This window comes from Ursus americanus, chromosome 5 (genome assembly GCF_024610735.1).
Source record: "Ursus americanus isolate L20-20 chromosome 5, mUrsAme1.1.p, whole genome shotgun sequence".
NCBI lineage: Eukaryota > Metazoa > Chordata > Mammalia > Carnivora > Ursidae > Ursus > Ursus americanus.
The window spans coordinates 33,246,521-33,263,461 of NC_142131.1; the positions used below are offsets into that span (position 1 = coordinate 33,246,521).

The following is a 16,941-nucleotide window of genomic DNA, read 5'->3' on the forward strand; positions in this document are numbered from 1 at the left end:
TAATATTTAAATATAGTATTTCAACAACTATATGGTAGGCCCTGTTCAAGAAACTAGGGATATACAGGAAAACAAAGCAGGCCAAGGTTAGCTTCTGGCCAAGTAGGCCCACTGATTTTAGAGCGTACTCAAAAATCCTTCTACCTTCATGCTCAAAACGTTTTTAATTAGATGCAAAACTCTTAATCTAAAATGACTAAATAATCCAGATGTCCTATCGGATGAATTTGATACCTGTACTTGGCAAGCTCCATAAATTAAAACAAAAACAACACAACCACCACAACCTCAAACACAATGAATTTCAGCCTTACACAAAGGACCTAAAAAGCATGCCTGTTAATCATTACAAATGTAATTAACCTTATAGAAGGTGGAGAACAATCCTGTGGAATAAAAATTTCATCAGAGAAAGTTAACATTTCATGGGTTTTGCCATTAAAGGAGTAAATTTCAACTACTGAAGTCCACCTTCATGGAACATCAGTATCTTTTGTCAATCACGAAAGTATTAGGTAACGCAAAATAAGAGAGTGGTCAGGCTTAGAGTTTATGAATTAATTCCATATTGGCTACATAGATACCTTATTTTTGGACTACTGTGCTTGAAAAACTGTAAAAATTTGGGGATCATGATGTTGAGAGGACGATCTAACACATCACTATCTAAAATCTCAGCAGAATCTTCACAGATCTTCTGAAGGGCGCCAAATGCTCCCTGTGAAAGACATTTACATTATTAGAATTAATTAAAAATGAAGCCATTTTAATAGCAAATTGAGGAATATTGACTAATTTGTATGAATTAATGTTCTCAGCCCACATAAAATACTGCCTCATAAAATCCATAAACTTAGTCATCAATTTAAAGACAGAAATCACTATGCCACTAAGTTATCTAAAATCTCAGTTTAAATATAATGGTACGTTTTTATCTTAGCGATACTCTGGTTGGCAGAGACTGCAATAAAAAAGCTAACTTCTTGCAAAATATTCTTGTTAATTTTAAGTCAGAAAGAAGTCTTAATATCATTTAAAAATTATTTATACATAAACCATTCACTGGATAATGGTGACAAAATCAGTTAAAAGGGCAGAAAATTCAAATTAGCAACTATTTCCCTATAACCATTTTTACACCGAAGGGGCTAACCTAAAGCAACCTACTAATTACCTCAAACATCTAATTTACTGCTTGTAATTCCACCAGCGGCAGAAACCTGGTGCTTATTTTCATGGTACAGTTAATTGAAGAATACTTTTCTCTTTAAAATGTGACTTATGTAGAAGCTCCATAATTTCATGATTACTGCAGTTTTAATTTTTTATTCTTGGTAAGTGCTTGTTTTTTAAAGTTATCATTGATCTCCTTTTGTTATTACCACTATACCAAAGCACAATTTAAATTTTAATCAACTCTTACTCAATGGTTGAATACTATTATTATTTTAGTTTATCTGTAATCTTAGTGTATTTCTAAGGCGTTATTGGGAAATGTATTTATGAGAAAGTAAGTTTTGTTTGTTTGTTTGTTTGTTTTTAGGGAGGGAGAAGTGTAACTTTAAAGACCTCTTTGCTCACTCCCCCTCTCTCCAGTCCCTCCTTTTCCCTCTTTCAGATCTGGCAACAAACTGCCAAGTCAAAAGACCACTTGAAATTTTCTGTTAGGTTATTCCTTTAAAGAGGCAAAATACCTAAAATGGTTTCCATTCAAAACAGATTTCTACACAAACCAGAGGCCTGGTAATGAAAGAGATACTTAAAAGTACTCATAAACAGTGAGAAATCCATAGACTCCCTTTCCCACATGGAAAGGTTGCTATTGATCAGTGGCAAACAGGAGATTATAATTACTACGTGATTAAAGCTAGATTACATATACTTTAGCCATGTCACAAATAAAAGGCACAAAAGCAATTTAGAGAAGGCAAAAAAGTGCTCATGGTAGGTATATTTAAGCCTATCTTCGAAAAACACCACATTAATGGATTAACTGATTATAAATCCTTGTAGCAATTATAGTAAAGAGGCTTTATAACTTAATAGTCCTTATAGAAAACAGTTAGATAAATGGTCACTAATGTAAAATAAGAAGGTAACTTGAGGCTTTCAAGTTTTTGAAGTTGTACGTTTCAGGTAATTATTTTTTCCAAACGTTACAAATATACAACATGACAAGAAAAATAGAGAAGAAAATATAAGAAGCAAATTTCTTTACCTCACAAGTGTTGTAATCTTCAGAATCCAAGAGGCTACAGAGTTTTGGTAGGAGGTCAGGCCAATTCTGCAATTCTCCCTTGGAAGCTATGGTTGTAATCAAAATACCTTAAAAGAAAACACCTATCTTTAGGAAATCTGACTGCATTATGTTAGACACTGCCATGTGAATGCATACATGCACACACATTCATTTATACGACCCAAATCAGCCCGGGACCTCCAAACCACATAAACAATAACATTCACCAAGGACCCCCTTTTCACCACAACACATCTGTAGAAAAACCACAGCCTAAATTGAAGGTTTCTATCTTGTTTTCCAACACTTTACCCTTTTTTTGTACTTTTAACAATTATCTATACGAAAAGACTACAACTTGCTCTTTTCCAACAATAACAACAGTTCCACTCAATTAAAATTATGGTCAACCCTTGAACAATGCGGGGGGGGAGTTAGGGTGCTGGTCCCCCCAGTCGAAAATCGACACATAACTGCTAACTCTTTAAAACTTAATAGCCTACTGCTAAACTCAAGCCTCAATGACAACATAGTTGATTAACAAATTTTGTGTACTACATGTATTTTATACGGTTTTTACAATAAAGTAAACTAGAGAAAGAAAATGTTATTAAAATCATAATGCAAATACATTTATTGTATCTCCTGAAAAATCAAGTCCGCATATAAGCAGACCCACGCAGTTCAAACCTGTATTATTCAAGGGTCAAACGTGTTCCTACTTTACAGAAATTGTACATAAGAGAGTAGAAAGAAAATAAAAACATTAGCAGTGCTATCACTGGGTGATGAGTATGAGTCTGTTAGTTTTTAGCAAAAATACATAAAGCTAAAATCAACTCTCTGACCTAAGCTAGGATGGATCACAGCCACGGACCAAGGTAGGGAGAATGAAAGATGAGCCATCAATGGATAATAAATCCTGTGTGCAACAACCCCTCTGGTGTGGAAAGACCCACACACTCCTCCACCAGTTCCCACTTACAAGATCAAGGATAAATCACTGGCAAGGTGATCTTGGATCTTGGAGGGTCACATGCTCACTGATCATGTCACTATGACTAGATTGTTTCAACTGTGTTGTGTAGCTTAATTGTGATAGTGAATGCATTTGCGAATTATACAAACATGTAACAGAAAGTTTCTGTATTAAAACACACACCAGTAATAACACAAAGGTTTTGTGTTAATGTTTTCCTCTGCCTTAGCAAGTTTAACATGAGTAAGATAATATACTTTGTTTGATGATTATAGACCTTTTAGTACCATAATTAAGATCTGTATAAACTCTGACAGTAGGTAAATTACATGTACTCTAAACTTCAAAATACTAATTTGTAGAAGTGGAAAAAAAAAAAGAGAAAGTGTTCTCTTGTTATTTTGAGAATTCAGTGAGAAATGCAAACAAAATGCCGGCCCGGTGGCATATAGTAAATGATCAATGATTATTACTAAACAGCAAATTCTATTTGTTTGTGTGCACAAATTGTTTCTGAATTTTCCACGGTTTTGAGAAGGTTGCTCCCAGTGGCAAAGAGCTAAAAAAAGTATGAATTTGTTGGCCAATATGTACGCCGCACTAAAAAAAAAAAAACACAAAACTAAATTACATGGGAAGTCAATGGATTGACAGCATTTTTAAGATATAACTAAGATCAAAAAGCATCAAAGCCAACGGTAGAGCTGCTCCATCTTGCCAATAATTCTTTCCTGAAGTTAAAATTTTACGAATAGAAGGGGGGGGGAAGCAAGCTTTGGATCTGCCTAAAGAAAACTAAGGATGTCTTAAAAACGAGCAGTAAAAAAATTAAATGCCAAGCTACAACTTGGCATTAATGGACTGATGACATTACTTCTGCCAGAAGAGTAATAGAGAATGTTGATAGACCAACAAATTCAAATCTAACTGGCCCATATAATTTCATCCACTCCCCCAAAAATCTTTTTCCCATATATAAACATGTATATAAACACACATAAAGGATAGTCACTAAAATAATAAAATTACAAACCATATATTCTTTAACAGGAGAAACAATTTTACATTTGTCCAATGGATTACCACAGTTAACAAAACGCCTTTTCAAATAAACTTCCTTAGCAAGATTCCCAATACGTACTGTTAAGATTAAAAATATTTAAGAAGTCTGGCATATGCTCACCATTCTTTTTTACCAGTGTCAAGAGCTGCAGAGTATTAGGAAGGTATATTAGCATCCATCAGAAAAAACCAGGAATTCCATTTTCTCAAATCACAAATGCCCCCCATCCACCCCATTTAAAATCAGTGTTAATAATGGCAGTATTCAAGAAGTGTATATTTTGAGAGAGGCCACAAGAGCCTTTGCTTTTTTAGGTAGAAGATGAACTGGGTACTTTTCAAACCCACCATGAGACAAAAAATAGAAAAGTAAAGAACTTTCAATGAAAATGATTTAATCATTATGGAGATTGTTAACTGACTTCCATTCCACCAACCTGCCGGATTAACAGAAGCTTTCCAGGTCCTCATAAAATTTACTGCTTAAAGCCCCAAGGCATACTGAATGCTGCCCATTAGTAGGCCACTCTTCAGTCCTCCTATGTCTGCTTCCATGAATGCTATCACCAACGGTCAGTTGTGTTTATGCCCAAACCTATTTATACCAGCTATTATAATTAAACATTTTAATTCAATATTACATAAACTGGTATTTCTTTTACTCAAGTTGAACACTCTGAAAAGACTAAAAATTTGCTGTACTGAGATACAGACAAGGCAAATATTAAAAACTAGGGTAGAAAACAGTAAAACCTAAGGTCCTATTCTTACCTTGTTTTATGAAGTGTTCTTTCCGTGTAAAGAAAGTAAAACCGGGAATTATATCCCATGTATTACACAAGAAAGATAGTAAGGAACTCAAAGAAAAGGCAGTAGTCTTAAATTAATATCATTTGTTAATGCCCCACTTTAATGAATGTTGATTAAACAACTACCAGTGACTCTGGTCTCACTAATTAAGGGATTTTACTATAATAATGAACATTATTTCCAAAGCATTTGAAAGTGGCAATGAAAAACTCCCCTCCTCACTCACAATTCATGAAATGCATGACAAAAATTCCTATGAGAATAGTCTATCATCTCAAAATACCCAGTTACAAACCAGATAAGCAACACTACTATAAAAATATAACTTACCTACAGTGGCTCTAATCAAAGGAGAGGAGTCACCAATATTGTTTAAACATTCACTCTTAATAAAGTCTGTCACACCATTTGGGAAGTTCTGAAAATGTGCTTTCACGTTATTCTTCAAAATGAGACCACTTAATGATCTTGTGGGTTCGTCTGTAATAAAACAGTATTACTGACTTTAAAAGTAGTTTTCATTTCAAAATATATAAGAACAGTAACTTTTAAAATACTTATATTTGAAAATTGATTGCAACATTCCAGTAATTTTGCTATAACCAGGAAAAAGGAAAAAAAAGTATCATAAATGATTATCGAAAGATTAGCTCCATGATTTGTAGTTCAGAGTTTCTCAACCTTGGCATTATTGACATTCTGGGGCACATAATTCTTTGTTGGGTGTTGTCCTGTGCATCCTATGATGTTTTGCAGTCTCACTGGCTATAGATGCCAGTATCACCTTCCCAAGCTTTGACAATGTTTCCAGATAACATCTGGACTGTTGGAGGGGTGGCATGGGTGGCAAGGTGGGGGGACCAAATTGCACCTGGTTGAGAACCACTGACTTAGTTTAAGAGTTAATTTAGTTTATATATGGCCACTGTACTCAAGCTTTATTGGAACCTGATATAAACATCAAATTACAGATCTGAAAGTATTAGTCACTAAAAATATCCTATGAAAAAATTAAGTGGACAAAGAATATATGGGATCACCTTCACATACAAATAACTGACGTTCATTTATATCATGTTTTTCACTTGGCTCTGAGCTAAAAAAAAAAAAAAAAAAAAAAAAGTAAAAGTTTAAAAATTTCCACAAGTTAAAAAAAGAATTTACATAAAAAAGTTTAGTCCATAGATGGATGTTAATAATTTTTTAAGAAGAATTTAATACTAGTAGAATGTAACTGATGCGTTACCAATTGACATCACCACCAGTATTAACAATAGTTAATATCTTCTGAATGCTTATTAGGTACTAAACACTGCTAAGTGCATTCCAAATACTGTGCTTTTAATCCTCACAACCTCATGAGACAGGAGTTATTATCCCCACTGCACAAATGAAGAAACTGAGGGCTTTGCCAAAGTCACACAAAGCTATTAAGTGGGGAAGCCAAAATATGAACCTCGGGAGTCTGGCTCCAGCCTAGACTTTGATGCACGCTACAGCACCATCCCCCACAAAAGACTGGACGACATGAAGAGCTGGGGTGCTAAACAGAATATGCTATTACAGCACTACAGCATTTTACAAACGCTACTTAAACAGAATACTCTGAGCTTGTTCTGGTTTGCAGTATGCTCCCACAGTCTGATTGGCACTGAACAGTCCAGGGTGACGCACACCGAGGGGCAAAAGGGTAGCAGTTTCTCTGCACAGAACCCCGTTCAGGCCATCACAGCAATATACGCTCAAACCTTTTATGTCACTGTTTAAAAACTTCTTTCTGGTTTCAATTACAACCCATTCCAATGAATAACTTACAATGAAACAAAAACAGTTCTAAATTGTCTCGCAAGTTTAAAAATGGCCATAAAATAAATGAACAGCCAGATATTTAACCTCTTCAAGCAATAATCCTTTTGTCTAAGTTAGCCCTTAATAATTAAGTCATAATTTTATTCTAAATGGCATGTATTTGTTTATAACAAATAATCACTACTGTTTTTATAATAAATGTTGTAAGATGAAGAGTTTTAATAAGTCACAATACAAAGAAGAAATGGTTTAATATTAAAAAGTATTTTATATTAAAATATTTACTTTAGTTAAGGTAAAACATATCCTGTCCTAAATCCAAAGAGCCACCAATCAACCATTTACTTTTTAATTTATTTTATTTTTTTTAAAGATTTTATTTATTTATTCGACAGAAATAGAGACAGCCAGTGAGAGAGGGAACACAAGCAGGGGGAGTGGGAGAGGAAGAAGCAGACTCATAGCGGAAGAGCCTGATGTGGGGCTCGATCCCATAACGCCAGGATCACGCCCTGAGCCGAAGGCAAATGCTTAACCGCTGTGCCACCCAGGCGCCCCAACCATTTACTTTTTAAAAAAACATTAAGGCTTTACTTTATTGGACCTCAATTTGCTGTTAGATGAGCTTATCTCTGAGGTCTCTTCCAGATCTAAAATTTTACTCCATGATTCAGTGTAAACAAATTCACAAGAGGATGGTGAACAGATTACTAAATAAGCCTTTCTATGTAAAGATGTCATTTATGTTCCTTCATTAATACGATGACCCCAATGCCAGTTCTTTTTTTTAAATAGAAAACTAGACACAGTAAACTCGTATCCCAAATAAGACACAAGAAGAAATATTAACTGTTACACAAATGTTAAGCTCCTACTACGTCCTTTGAGAAATGGTGACTAATGAATCGGAGGTAGTTACACCCCAACCTCTCTTGCTATTTGAATTCTACGCTCGCTTTTATTTTATTTTTATAAAGATTTTTTATTTATTTATTTCACAGAGAGAGACAGCCAGTGAGAGAGGGAACACAAGCAGGGGGAGTGGGAGGGGAAGAAGCAGGCTCCCAGTGGAGGAACCTGATGTGGGGCTCGATCCCAGAACACCGGGATCACGCCCTGAGCCGCAGCCAGACGCTCAATGACTGAGCCACCCAGGCGCCCCTATGTTCGCTTTTAAAAAATACTTTTTATTCTTACATCCCCAAAAAAGCTTCAAGAAAGAGTATAATATTCTAACAACCTTTAATATTTGGAATTTAGGATGTGTACACTGACATGACCGAGTGGAAAATAAGTTTAAAATTTTCAAGTAAAATAATTAGTTTAGAAAAATTCATTTACTGGGGCGCCTGGTTAGCGCAGTCGTTAAGTGTCTGCCTTAGGCTCAGGGCGTGATCCCAGCGTTGCGGGATTGAGTCCCACATCGGGCTCCTCCGCTGGGAGCCTGCTTCTTCCTCTCCCATTCACCCTGCTTGTGTTCCCTCTCTCGCTGGCTGTCTGACAAATAAATAAATAAAATCTTAAAAAAAATAAAATAAATGAATAACTCTTAAGAAAAAAAGATTAGTGAGATTTTTATTACACATTAAGGCCACAACCCCCTAGAGCCTTGGAGATGAACTCTTACAGATGGTCTTGTAGTCTAACACAGGCATTATATAGCTGAAAAAAGCAAGACAGGTGAATCTGTCAGTGTCTAAAACTTGCTTCCCAACTCCAAGTGCCCTTGTGTTTTTTCTTTTTTTAACTAATTGCTCTATGGCTTCTGAAACACTAATCACTGAACAGGGTATAATGCTTTCATTTAGAGGCCAACCTGGTACTCAATAGCATTTTAGTGCTTTTTGTGTGTCTGACAATGTTCCAGGAAGGGAATCTTCAATACTCAAATAACTCTATGAAGAACACCTCTCACTATAATGTAAGTTCCATGAGGACAGAGATTCTTATTTTGTTTACTTTATTTCCCCTGAGCCTGGAAATGAAGTGGTGCTCAACAAATATTTGTGAAATGAATGAAGTCTACTGGGACACGTGACCTGTATTAGAAACAAATGACCACACCATTTAAAAAATAAAATTAGTTTAAAAATAAATAAATAAAACTAGTTTTCAGGCTTTGAAGCGCCATAAAAATAATTTAAGACTATTGCAGAAGAACGGTTAATGAAAAAAAAATTTCATTATACTGTTCAGTATACTGTTAGAAGTTAAAAAAAAAAATCACAAAAGTTTACGAAGAGAATGATTCCATATTTTAGTTAAATTTTAAAATAGTATATAGCCATAGAAGACTGGAGAATTAATCAAGAGTAATAATAATAATTCTCTCTGGGTGACAGGACTATAAGTGATTTTTCATTTTGGTTATATGAACTTTGAATTGCTTACTCTGAACCCACATATACTTAATTAGTAAATCCTACATTCAATCTGTGTATTAAACAAATCTTTAGGACATTCATGCACAAGAATTCAAGCAAAACACCAAAGCCGACTTTGCAACACTCTTTTCATTCACAAAATATGAGGGAATTTGTTATAGAACACGCAATTAATAACCTAATGCTTATTAATCATCTAAATACTTAGACATAAGTCTCTGCTCATTCCATATGTAAAGCAATGGTTACTATAAAATGCAAACCTTTGAAATGAGAGTTAACTCTCAGCCTATTTTAATAGGTTTTAATAGGTTTCCAAGTTGTTTTATCAATATAAACCTTACTTACCTTCAGATTTTAATTTTGTAAGAACAAAAATCAGGTAGTTGTTAAAATCTGGATATTGATTGAGTTGTTCCAGTTTCTAGAACAAACAGTAGTTAAGGAAACTTCTCAATGTAATCTAAGGAAAAAATTAAGCATTTCTAATCTAAAATCAAGAATCCCTTTTGTGATGTTTTTAATCTTGCATTTTTTTCTTAAGAAGAATAAAGTTATCTTATTAAAACCATCAATACACTATTCCAAGAACACACTAATGATTATGTTAAATCTCTTAGGTGCTTAATGGCTGAAATATTAAACTTAATACTTTACATCAACTATATTCATTACAACATAAGCCAAGTTCCACCTTCAGAATGCTCAACATAGCAAAAAAAACCCTAAACCCCTTTCAAAACCGAATTTTTGATTTATTTGAACTTTAAAAACATTAATCAGAAGGGTATTCAGGTATAAAAATAATGACAAAAATGAAAAGCATTCCAAAGAAATGAAAAGAGGTCTTTAAAAATCATTTAGAGAAATTAACTTTATAAAAGTGCTTTTACAAGACTCGTTTGTTCTACAGAGTTCAAAAACTGACTATAAAATGTCACTTATACACAAGTCTATGTATCAAGTCTTATATTACATAAGATCAGTAATGAAACTACTGAATTGCAATAGTTCTACGACTGACCCCCCTCCCCAAGATCTAACATTTCTAGTGACTTAATTTTGCAGGTATTTCATTCTGTTGGCAGTCAACAGTACCATAATGTTCTATTATATCTTTCTTCACACCCTCTTAACCTCTAATATTCTAATATTGTGTTTTATTAAATAGAGATATTCAAATGTTTTTACTGAGATCTAAATTCTTTTTTAAAATTAAACCCACAGTACGAACTCTAGGTACGTTGCATTAGTTATTTATTTCATACTAGAATACCCTCAATAGTGGTCAGAACGTAAATGAACTAGCAAAAGATGTTCTCTAGAAAATTTCCAAAGTCTACTTTCTTTGACCAAGAAAAACCCAGTGGTTTCTTTAGTGAATGGCCAATATTAACAAGCTGATGTGCTAATTTTTAATGAATACTTTCTGGTAAGATCTACTTTCTTACAACCTGGGCCATCTATCCACATTACTAATAGTGTTGCAAAAGGTGCTCAAGCCTATACAAAAACAACAATAAAATAAATTCCTAACAACACACAAGAGAACAAAGTCATCCATCATCAGGCACTTCAAAAATATAAAAGCAGTGTTTATTTTTAAATACTGTTCGCCTACTGAAATTTAATTTGTTCCTTACGCAGAGGCATACTATGCTCCAGGCACACAGAATAAACTGTAAAATTGATTGTCAGCCCAAGCACAGTACCAGGCATATAAAAGGTATTTAACTGAATAAATACGTACCAAAACAGGAAATAATGATATACAGTGCTATAGAAAAAATTACAAGGTGGTTATGGGCTTGGCTAACTTAAGAAATAACTGTGTCATACAATTACCTGTAATTCACTAAATATCAACTTCTATCATTCCTACAGCTTTGGTAACACAAAGTAAGACTGGGCTACAGCAAGGTGTCAGATACAAGGTTCCACACGCCCCAAAGCTACTATTCTTACCTCAGTACTAGCAGCATTATCCCCTCCCGTTTTAAATGAGCAGTGTATTAACTACGAAGCTATGTACTTCCTCACCTATTTAAAGTTTTAACTTAGAGCAATGCAGTACTTCTTCGACTTCAGAACTTATTTACCACTTTCTCACGGAATTGTATGTAACTTCACCTTTACAGTGTATTATATTCAAATAAGGCCAAACTAAAGAGCTTATTTACCAAATTCTACAGTTTTGCTCTTCACTAAGAATCAAATTGTTTCTGCAAAAACAGCAGACTTTTAAGGCTTTTTTTTTTTTTAAGGAATTCTTTAGCCTCAAAGTAACAGGGATAAAAAGCTTAATTATGACTGGGTGAGTGAATTTGTCTCCTTAACCGTATCCAGTAAGAACTTTTATCTATCTACCGTTCAGGGCACCAGAGGTTTTAGTGCTTCTTTTAACCTTTTCGGTCTCTAAAACCGTAGCAATACGACCGCTACCCTAGCAAACTCCGTAAACACGGAATAACTGAGCAGTCAGCCTTTGAGCCAAAAAGACTATTTCACTCGGAAGCCAGGAAGCTTGCAACAGGTGTGAGCAAGAGCAGCCTCGGGGTGAGAGGCCTGAGACCCCCCACTTCTTCTTCTCGAAGAAACCCCAGGCCCAAAGGGTCGGCAGTTTAAACCCCGCGCCAGCTCCACCCCATTTCTGGCCGGACGCTCGGCTGGTGAGCTCCGTCTCGCACACAGCGCCCTCCACCCGGACTCTCGCTCGGCCCGCCGCCCCCTTGGCCTGCCGCGCATTGTGTGGGGCCGGGGTCCGCGCCGCACCCGGGCCGCGCCCGCCCGCCCGCGCCGCTCTCCACCCCACGGGCAGGTCAGCGGTGGGCGAGCGGGGACGTGGCGGCCCGGCGGGCGCACATGTCGCGATCGCGGGCGGCGGCCGGGAGCCCCCGCCTCCCGCGGGCCGGAAGCCGGCGGCCGCGGCGGCACCCCGGACCCGGGCTCGAGGGCCGCGTGCGCGAGGCGCCGGGCAGGAGCTGCGGCGGCGGGCGGGCCTCTCCCCGCGGGCGGGCGGAGGGCGGAGGGATCCGGGGAGCGGGAGGAGGGGGAGGGGCGGCGGGAGCCACCCGGCCGCCGGGAGCGGGCCCCGCGCGGGGCGAGCTGCGCGGAGGGCGGCAAGGCCTCGGAAAGGATACTTGTTGCACGGTTCTCTGGATGGTGGTGTCTGGGGACTGGGACTCCTTCAGCAGCTGCAGGATTTGCTGAAGCCCTTGCTCGTCAGGTTTCCACTCATACTCCATCTTGGTTTGCTGCAAATAAAGCCAGACACAGGAAGAGACGGAGCAAATGTTACTCCCCGTGCACAGGCCCGAGGGCTTCCCGCGCCGAGCAACCCCCCTTTCCCCGCCAGAACGACCCCTATGCTCCCCAGACGCCTCGGACCTGCTTGGGGGTGCCCCGAAAGAAGTCTCGGACGGCGAAACCCGGGGGAACTGATCCTAGCAGCTCGGCCGCCAACGTCTGCTGCTGCTGCCGCCGCGGCCGCCGAGCGCAAGGAGCCGACCAGACTGAGTCACCGCGAATTTGCAATCTGGCCCCTAGATCCGCTCACGGGAGCCCCCTGGGTCCTAGTGCCACGCAGTTTTCTCCAACCCAACCCAACTAGAGTTCTGTCCAGATTATTACTGATTTAACTAACGACTCCTCAGAAGTCGAGTTCTTGTCGAAACCCCTGCGAAACCCCTGAAGAGATCTGATTTGGGGTATTAGTCATTAAGTTAACATGGTGAATAATGAAGAATGACTGGAATAGGGAAAAAAGCCTGATAATTCCTGACAACTCAACAATACATAGAAAAAATTAAAAAGTTTACATTTCAATTTGATATACATAGCACTAATATTTGGTCTAAAAAACTAAAAATGTAATCACAACCCACACCTCGATAAACACTAAATGTTGCATTTACATTTGCAGAACGTGATTGAAAAAACTGCATTCTTTTATACACTTAAACTTCTGAACTCAAGTGAAATGAATTCCATCTGAAATAACCACATTTAACAACTAAAGACTTTGGGGTGAAGGAAAAACAAGAAAAATAACGTAATTTTATAAGTGGATCGTGTTTAATTCCATAAAAGTGTTCTCACATACATTTTCTCATTTCATTCTCAAGCCAGCCTGGGGAGGTATTATTGCCCCCATGTGCCAACTATGGCTCAAAAAGATCTGAGCAAATTACCACAGTTAATTAGTGAAGACTGGGCGGAGTACAGGTTTCTTAAGCTACTAAGAGTTGCATCTGCTACAATCAGTTGAAACTATTATATCAAGACACAGTTTCATTAAAACTAATGCTTAAACAAAAACAAAACTTGGGAATCAAGCATGAATTATTTGTAAAAACCAAACAGTATGATAAAAGAATATTTCATATGGCTTTATTACTACACGATGGTTTGACAGATGAAATTAGTCCCTTCCTAGTAGGAGTCCCTTCCTAGCAGGGGTTAAAATTACCTGACCTTACCGCATGTCTCTAGTTAGCTTTGTTTTTCTTTCCTTTAAAAAAAACCCAAAAAACCTTTCCTCTCTCTTCTTCACCCTTTTCTGGTTATTATCCTGTAATACAGCTTTGCTCACCACCTCCTACAGACTTCTAAACCACCCAAAGTGAAAACCCAAAGACAAAAACAATAATCACCTAGACACGATATCTTAACATTGTAGTGTTTTTATTCCAGTCTTCATTCTGTGTGCTTATATGTACATTATATTTTATAATAATGGGATTGTTCTGGTTTTTTTTTTGCCAACTTTCATATATCATTATTTATTGAAAGTATTTTTTAAAAAACATGATCATATTCCTTTTATTGCTATGACATAATTTTAATACACTTTGATATATACATAACCTATACAAATCACAGGCATACAACTAAATGGGTTATTACAAACTGAAGATGCCTGTGTAACCAATGCCCACATCAAAATATAGATCATTACTAGTACCAAGGTTTCCACTATACCCATTTCCCAGTCATCCAAAGTAATCCTTATTATTAATTTCTATCACTATAGATTTCTTCCTTCTTACTTCAGAAACTTGTTAAAAATTACAAAAATTATAACAAATCAAACAACATGGCTCTACACATAAAGTTAATTCAATCCTATCTCCAAGCTTATGTCCACGACAGAAACCATTTTAAGATTGATATGAATCCTGCTACACCTTTCTCTATTCTCAAACATACATATAGTTCTGGTTATGTTTTGTTTTTGTTTGTTTTAAGATCATACTACAAATTATTAATGGTACAACTTTTAAACAGATAATATACCATCATTCCTGGCCAACATGTAGATTTTACTCATTTTTTAATGGCTGCATATAGGTCTTTAGAATGGAGAGAACATAATTTGTTCAACCACTTCTTGACTGGCTTCCAGGATACTTCTAATTTTTTTTCTTTTTTTAAAGATTTTATGTATTTATTGGACAGAGAGAGACACAGCGAGAGGAAACACCAGCAGGGGGAGTGGGAGAGGGAGAAGCAGGGTTCCCGCTGAGCAGGGAGCTTGATGCAGCTCGATCCCAAGACCCCCATCATGACCTGAGATGGTCAAAGCGGATGCTTAACTGACTGAGCCACCCAGGCGCCCCCCTTTTTTTCTTTTTTAACCACAATAAACAACACACACACACAAATTCTTGTACTAATGTCCACACAGTAGTGGCAACCCAGTGGGATTATTAGATCAAAAGTATGTGCACTTAAAAATTTCTAAGTTATTACATTATTTTCTAAAAGCAGTTATGCAATTCACACTTGCCAACAATATCAATGTTTCCCCTATCTTCACCAGCACATTCTTTTAATTTTTGTGAATCTAATGGGTGAACATTTAATTGCTCCTGATACTGGGATGGGGAGCAGGGGAAGGTTAAGAGGAGGGAACCTAAAAATCTGAACTTTAGTTATGAGTTGGGAGCTGCTACCATGCAATCACACCTGTGGAGGTGATATTTGGATAGCATAAGGTGTTAGCGTTAGCTTGCCCTTTTGAATAAAGTGAAGTTGGGGCCAATAGCAGCCAGTCCAAAAAGCATCTTCATCACATCCATCCTGAGGATAAGTGCCCCATAATAATACCATTATCATGCTTCTGTCTTTATCCCTGCACCCAAGAAGGTAGAATTCTTTTTTTTTTTTTAACAGTTTAGTATTAAGAACATTTAATTTGATCAGCCTAGGATGACAGGATAGGTAGAACGAAGATAAACCTTTCCCTTACACCCAACTAAAGTTATTGGGAACAAAAGAGTCTCAAAAATATTTGGTAACTGCTTGATAAGAGATCTCAGGTCATTCTGAACTTCTATACCACATTTTTCTTGTTGTGGTAAAACATACATAATATAAAATTTAGCATTTTAACCATTTAAAGTGTACAGTTTAATGGTATTAAGTACACTCTCATTGTTGTACAATCCCAACCCCTATCTCCAGAACTTACCACACTTTAATAGACATTGAAATTAGGAAGAATCTTCTGCTACCGTAGCCAGAGGGATCACAAATCTAGATAACACCTGAAGTCCTTCAAGCTAAACAAGGACACCAGAATTCTGAGGCAGAACTCATTATTTAAATAGTAAACTTCATCCATAATAAATAGAATACCAAGATTAACACTGGATGTTCTTAATTACTATTCTTTATACATGTTGAAGACTAAGATCTAAACGTTTCAAAAAAGGGAAGTAGTACTTCAAATTTCTGTCTTTTAGAGGGTGCAAATCATGCTGATTGGGCCATGGCATTCCATGGTGAACACCTCCCCCCCCCCCCAACCAACCAAAGGCACTTCATTAGCCAAGGCAGTTATTTGAACTAGCTAGATAGAAGATGACACCAGAATAGAAAGTAGCCTGCTAAGTTACTGTAAGATACCATTTGGGGCCTTCAGCAAACGAAAGACTCCCAAACTTATGTTAAGAACTTAAAAGTACATAAAATTTTGAATTTGCCAGAGCTGAAAATCATGTGAGGTAGACACTGGTTGGGAAAAGTAAAAATAAATCTAGTTTCTTCCCTGATGGAGGGGCTGTAAAATATAGTTTAAAAAGCAGATGGGAGGTCTGGACTCAACCAACCTAAGTTTAAATCCTAGTTCTTCCACTTAGTAGCTGTGAAAACCTGGGCAAGTTAATTATCTCACTGAGCTTCAGTTTCTCAACTATAAAATGAAACTATATCAACTCTGTAGTAGGATTATACGTACCTCCCTGGCATACGGTAGGATTTGAAATACAGGTTTGCTTGTTTTTTTAAATTTACTGATTTGAGAGTGAGAGAGAGACAGAGAGAGAGAGAGAGAGAACGAGCAGGGGGAGGAGCAGAGGGCGAGGGAGAAGCAGACTCCCTGCTCAGCAGGGAGCCCAAGATCATGACCTGAGCAGAAGGCAGATGATTAACTGACTGAGCCACCCAGGTGCCCCTGAAATACAGTAGTTTTAATTGTCACATCATTGCTTTTCTACTGCCTGCAAGATAAAATCTAACTTCTTTTTCACAGAAGAGGCCATTCATGATCTGGTCCATCACCTGTAGGAACAGCTTTCTCTCTTACGACTTAACTTCAAACTTTATGCTCCACCAGTACCAACTGAGCTTCTCATAGCTCTGAGCCTCTGAATAGG

The 16,941-nt window shown here is 37.3% G+C and overlaps 1 protein-coding gene across 3 annotated transcripts in view; it reads right to left on the minus strand.

Annotated features, from left to right (window-relative positions):
• TNPO1 (transportin 1) overlaps nt 1-16,941 on the minus strand; it is an 85,577-nt gene that overhangs the window by 36,868 nt on the left and 31,768 nt on the right. For 2 of the 3 annotated variants that reach the window (XR_015724475.1, XM_045809771.2), the window contains exons 2-6: nt 12,424-12,537; nt 9,632-9,707; nt 5,421-5,570; nt 2,219-2,325; nt 585-718 (exon numbers count right to left, since the gene is read on the minus strand). Coding sequence is in view for 2 of the 3 variants with exons in the window: in XM_045809771.2 (XP_045665727.1) it covers nt 585-718; nt 2,219-2,325; nt 5,421-5,570; nt 9,632-9,707; nt 12,424-12,537 (581 nt within the window). In the remaining variant the exon portion in view is untranslated. Of the gene's footprint in view, nt 1-584; nt 719-2,218; nt 2,326-5,420; nt 5,571-9,631; nt 9,708-12,423; nt 12,538-12,670; nt 12,824-16,941 lie in introns of those variants that run through there. The other variant, XM_045809772.2, reaches the window with a different exon arrangement.